The sequence below is a fragment of the Ipomoea nil genome, unplaced genomic scaffold (assembly GCF_001879475.1).
Source record: "Ipomoea nil cultivar Tokyo-kokei standard unplaced genomic scaffold, Asagao_1.1 scaffold0728, whole genome shotgun sequence".
NCBI classification, from domain to species: domain Eukaryota; kingdom Viridiplantae; phylum Streptophyta; class Magnoliopsida; order Solanales; family Convolvulaceae; genus Ipomoea; species Ipomoea nil.
The window spans coordinates 256,526-261,733 of record NW_017617156.1 but is presented as its reverse complement, the minus strand read 5'-3'; the positions used below and the strand labels follow the sequence as shown (position 1 = coordinate 261,733).

Here is a 5,208-nt window from a genome sequence, read left to right as displayed (position 1 = left end):
ATAAAGGCTTAGGCAAAGCCTTAGTGAAACCATCTGCCTCTCGCTGATTTGAATGAATATTCATCAACTTAATCACCCCTTCATTAACCTTTTTCCTTACCACATGACAATCGATTTCAATGTGTTTCGTACGCTCATGAAACACATGGTTATCCCCTTTAGCAATAGCAGAACGATTGTCACAAAAAACAGGAATAGGATTGCTTGAAATTTGCTCTCAAATCTGCTAATAAATAGATAAGCCATTGAATCTCACACAGTGTGGATGCAAGGGCCCTATATTCAGCTTCGGATGAGGACCTTGAGATAGTAGCTTGCTTCTTGGTTTTCTAGGAAATGAGGGAATTCCCAAGGTAAATACAGTACCCTGTGACAGACTTCCTAGTCTCAGCACATGTTGCCCAGTCTGAATAAGAAAAGCCTTGGAGTTTGATTTGAGACTTAGAAGTATAGAACAATCCTTTGCCTGGTGACCCCTTGAGATATCTCAATACCCTGTGAGCTGCCACCAAATGTGCATTTCTTGGTTTATCTACAAATTGACTCAAATGCTGGACAGCAAAGGTGATATCAGGTCTTGTATTGGTTAAATACAAGAGCTTGCCAACCAATTTCCTGTAAATTTCAGGACTTTCAAGCAACTTTCCTTCAAGATTTGTAAGTTTTTGTCCTGTGATGCACGGCGTCTTAGCAGGTTTGGCATCCAAAAACCCACTTTCTTCAAGAATAAGGCATATTTTCTTTGGCACAGATTGAGGCCATCTGGAGTTCTCAAGGCTTCAATCCCCAGGAAATAATTCAGCTTTCCCAGATCCTTCATTTTAAAGGATGTGTCTAACAAAAAAAAAAAAAATTAAGTTGTTTGGGAGGGAAATGAAACAAAAGAATTTTGTTTGGGAGGCAGTGAGGCTAATATTAGCTAAAAAAAAAATTCACAAAGTGTTGTGAGGCTACGGTGGGAAACAAAAAAATTAAAAAGATTTTAAGTGTTAAAGATGCAAGTTGAAAAATTAAAAGACAACACACTTATGATATTGTCTTAACAAAAAATATACTCCCTCAGTCCCGTAATGTATGTCTAATTTACTTTTGGCACGGATTTTAAGAAGGTTAAACAAAGCTCACTCCCTTTTCTCTTTTGCCCTTACTGACAATTTTGCTACAATGCATTTCTTCGTAATTCTTCTTCTCATCTGTACATTTATTCATCTTTCTTCAACAAACCCATTTCTTCATCTTTCTCCAACAAATCCCATATACCTTCTGTATCTTTCATTCTTCTTTTAGTTCTTTATACACTAGTAATTATACCAAAATAAATGAACTTAATACTTAAAAAGATTTAGGAAAAAAAAAAGACAAAAACTAGTGGTGTTAAGAAATAGATGGAGTTATAAAAATCTTAAACTTGATGAAATTGATCGGAGATTGGGATGGCAACGTCTATTTGAGAGATGGTGAAGACTGCTACACTAGTGAAGGAGGCCAATGTTTCCATGGAGTCATACTAGCTCAATCTCTTCGCAAAGCACGGTGAGAAAGAGGAATTTCTAGGATCTTATCATGATCTTAACGTGGGCGCTGGTGGCGGCATTGTTGCAGCTCCCACTGCCGATGGTGCTACCCCACAGCTGCTTCTCCGGCTACTAAAGAAAAGGAAGAAGAACCAAAAGAAGAGAGCGGTGAAGATATGGGATTCAGCTTGTTTCATTAAAATGAAATGTTTACTAGTTTTGATATAGTGGATGACAGCTGTGGACTATGTCTAATTAAAATATTGAGTTGATGACAGGATGGACACCTGTTGATATTAGGTACCAAGTGTGATAGAATCTGAAAGGGCAAAATTGGAAAATAATTAAATATTGATGTTTATTTTTGGAAAGTAGACAATATTTTGGGACAGACAAAAAAGGAAAGTAAGACAGATAAAATGGGACGGAGGGAGTAACACGTAGACACCGGTTTTTAAAATTCGTTATCTTTGTAGTGTTGTGTATTCAAGTACACTTAAAGACAACATACCAATGACAACGGTTAAAAAAATCGGTGTGTTTTTAACAAAAAGAGCGTACAAAGACACCAATTTTATGCTAAATGATAAAAAGGTCCCGCAAAATATTTTTACTTTTCCTGACGCTTTATGCTAAAATTAATTTTTAAAACAAAACATTTAGGGACGTTTATTAAAAAATGTCATTGATTCTATATCTTTACTGACAAAAAAATTATATTTCTTCAGCAAATATTACAAAAAAAATAAAAATTATTGTCTCTACCAAAATATATAGCGACGTTATAATATAACGTCACAAATTATTATATTTAGTGACGTTTTTTAGAGCGTCGTTAAAATTTTCGTCTGGAAATGAAAGATTTCTTATAGTGATTGCTTCAACTCTTGGATCTGGTCAGAGTTTGTACCTGCCACAAGGATATCATCTACATATACAAGCAAAGCAAGGTAAGAATCACTTGTAGACTTAGTAAACAGTGAAGGATCAGCAGTGGACTGTTGGAAACCACAGTTTTGCAATGCCTTTGTGAGCTTGGCATTCCATTGTCTATTTGCCTGTCTTAGACCATATAAAGACCACAACAATTTGCAGACTTGATTGGGCTTATCACTTTTAAATCCTGGGGGTAGAACCATATAAACTTCCTGTAACACCCCACTTTTCTAACTCTTAATCACAAATCTAAACCAGAATTATCATAAGCTAAGCAGCGGAATAAATAACTAAAAAGATAACTAGTGGGAATGTCACCGGCACAACCACCACACCGTGGTGATTGCACAGGCTAAGGGTAGAACTAGAAATGAAATAAATATCTAATATCCATATCAATTATTGAAAATCATAAGGGGGAAAAAGTCACCCCAAAGGTCTACATCATCAAGCGTCTACGAATCATCACAAGTCTAACATCCGATGGATAACGACATAAATAAGTCATAAAGAGTTTAGACATCTCAATCTAAAAGACTAGTCTAACTCGATCACTTCTCACTGTTGGGCCCACCTGAAAGGGGTTTTGCAAGCAACACATAGACAAATAGGAAAACACCCGTTAGCACGAAGCTAAGTATAACCGCACTCAACCCTGTAAAGTACTATAGAATATACTTTGCAAACATTTGATAACATTCGTATGCAACAAACTCATCTCATAGACAACTTTAGTCATATCACATACTTTCTAAATGCTTGCAACCTATAATATCAACAAGCATGCTTCGATACATAAGACTTAACAACTTAGATACTTCAACAAGTGACTCATGCTTACAAGTAGTATCATACTAATAAACCATACAACAGGTATTCTCATGCTCTCAAGTTCTCATCACGTAAACTGGATATACAAAGCTTCAAATACAACTATACAATCATGCTCAATGTACAATCTTAAATCGACATTCTCAAAATGCGAACTCAAGCAATACTATACTCAAATGTAATCTCGTGCAATATTATACTCATATGCAATCTCGTGCAATACTATACTCATATGCAATCTCGTGCAATACTATAAATATACTCATATGCAATCTCATGCAATACTATAAATATATACTCATACAGTCATTGCAAAAATAGAGTACTTTCTGTGGAGGTCTCATTGAGTCATAAATGACTTGCTTTCTTTCTTTCTTTCTCTAGAGTCGCAATGACTCACTTCTTTCTTTCTTAGAGTCGCAATGACTCATTCTTTCTCTTTTAGAGTCTCAAGACTCATACTTTCTCTTTAAATGGACGAGGTAGGAACTTCATCATAGTGTGAATGAACCTATCTGGGCATGGCGTCTAGCCGACCTAATACTCTGCTCGTCCACCGAACCACTCTCTTAGTTCTATGCTCTAACTCTGTGGAATCAGGTATCGAACTTTTAGTGTGCACACCCCCTGACCAGGATTCCAAGCCTGGCGGGCAGTTTCCAACCTCGTAACGTGGGAATACGCCGTGTTACATATATTGGGACCGCAATGTCCATAAAATCATCCGAGAGGACATAGTCCAAACGGGATCCTCCAAAACCTCACCGATATAGATAATACATACATACATACATATATATATATATATATATATATATATATATATATATATATATATATATATATATATCATGCATGCAACAATTCTACTACTTCTCAATGCATCAAAGAATGATATACCACATGCTTATGGATTTTTGATAGTAATACTTGGGCTCACGTTGGCCCCTTATGCATTTTTGAAATATGATATATGTGAGATGCAAAATACTCTATAACATGCTTCTAAACCATGTATAAAATCCATAAAATTCTCAAGGATATCATATCACACTCGGTTTGCAACATAGCAAATTCTATACAATTTCTATCAATAAAATATTCTTCAAAACTCATTGATCAAATATCACATTTAGTCATGCTTTCATAAATAAATCATATTCTCAAGTGATCATGCTTCTCAACTTTATACAAAAATAAAATCAGACAACAAGGGAAAACTTTTCTTCCTCACAGTGAACTTAACAATTATACTGTGCAACAATTTCTTCAATGAATTCATCATAACATACTCATTTTTTTTATCCAAATTCAATGAAATCAAAGCCAAAACGTGCATCGAGACTGTCCCGAGGAATCGAGCCACAAGGGCCCGTAACAGCTGGCCCGAAACGACACGTAACTGAGCCACAAGGGCTCGACCACTGAACAAAATTAAATCTTCCCAGAATGAAACTCAGGGACCTGGGGCGGGACTCCTCAAGAGCCGCCCCATGTGTCCCGTTACATTGCCGATCCTAGGCAACGGCCCTCTCCTAGGGCTGTGCCCTAGGCCCGGTTGGCCCTGGCTCTAGCCGACGGCCGTCCTGATGGGCCGCGGCTAGGGCCGCTGGTCTGATCTGGTGCACACACAGATGAACATTTTCATCTGCAAAAATTATTCCAAACATGTCTAAAACATCCAAAACATTCTCAACACTTCAAAGACAAATACTAGATCACTTCCAAGCATAAACACAACAAAATCTCATAATTTCTACTCATTTCTACTCAATAAAATAGGCTTCACAGAGCCAAAATAAAAGAGGGAGTCCATGGGGTTATACCTCAAGCTTCAACCTCAAGAATTCTTCCATCTCCAACCTCAAGCTTGGTCTTCTTCTTTACCATCTCCATTTCTCAAGCAACAACCAACACAAACAAACAC

General features: G+C 36.9%; 1 protein-coding gene across 1 annotated transcript; it reads right to left on the bottom strand.

Moving 5' to 3' along the window:
* Window positions 1-329: 329 nt before the first annotated feature.
* LOC109176678 (uncharacterized mitochondrial protein AtMg00810-like) lies at window positions 330-2,653 on the bottom strand. Its single transcript, XM_019326083.1, has 2 exons — window positions 2,425-2,653; window positions 330-718 (listed from the first exon to the last, which is right to left on the bottom strand). The coding sequence occupies exons 1-2, from the start codon at window positions 2,651-2,653 to the stop codon at window positions 330-332; spliced, it is 618 nt and encodes a 205-aa protein (XP_019181628.1).
* Window positions 2,654-5,208: the final 2,555 nt, after the last annotated feature.

Coding starts and splice junctions, on each gene's coding strand:
- LOC109176678 (XM_019326083.1), bottom strand. CDS start 2,653: ATGGTTCTACCCCCAGGATTTAAAAGTGATAAGCCCAATCAAGTCTGC. Junction 719..2,424: donor AGATGATATCCTTGTGGCAG/GTACAAACTCTG, acceptor TTATTCTTGAAG/AAAGTGGGTTTTTGGATGCC.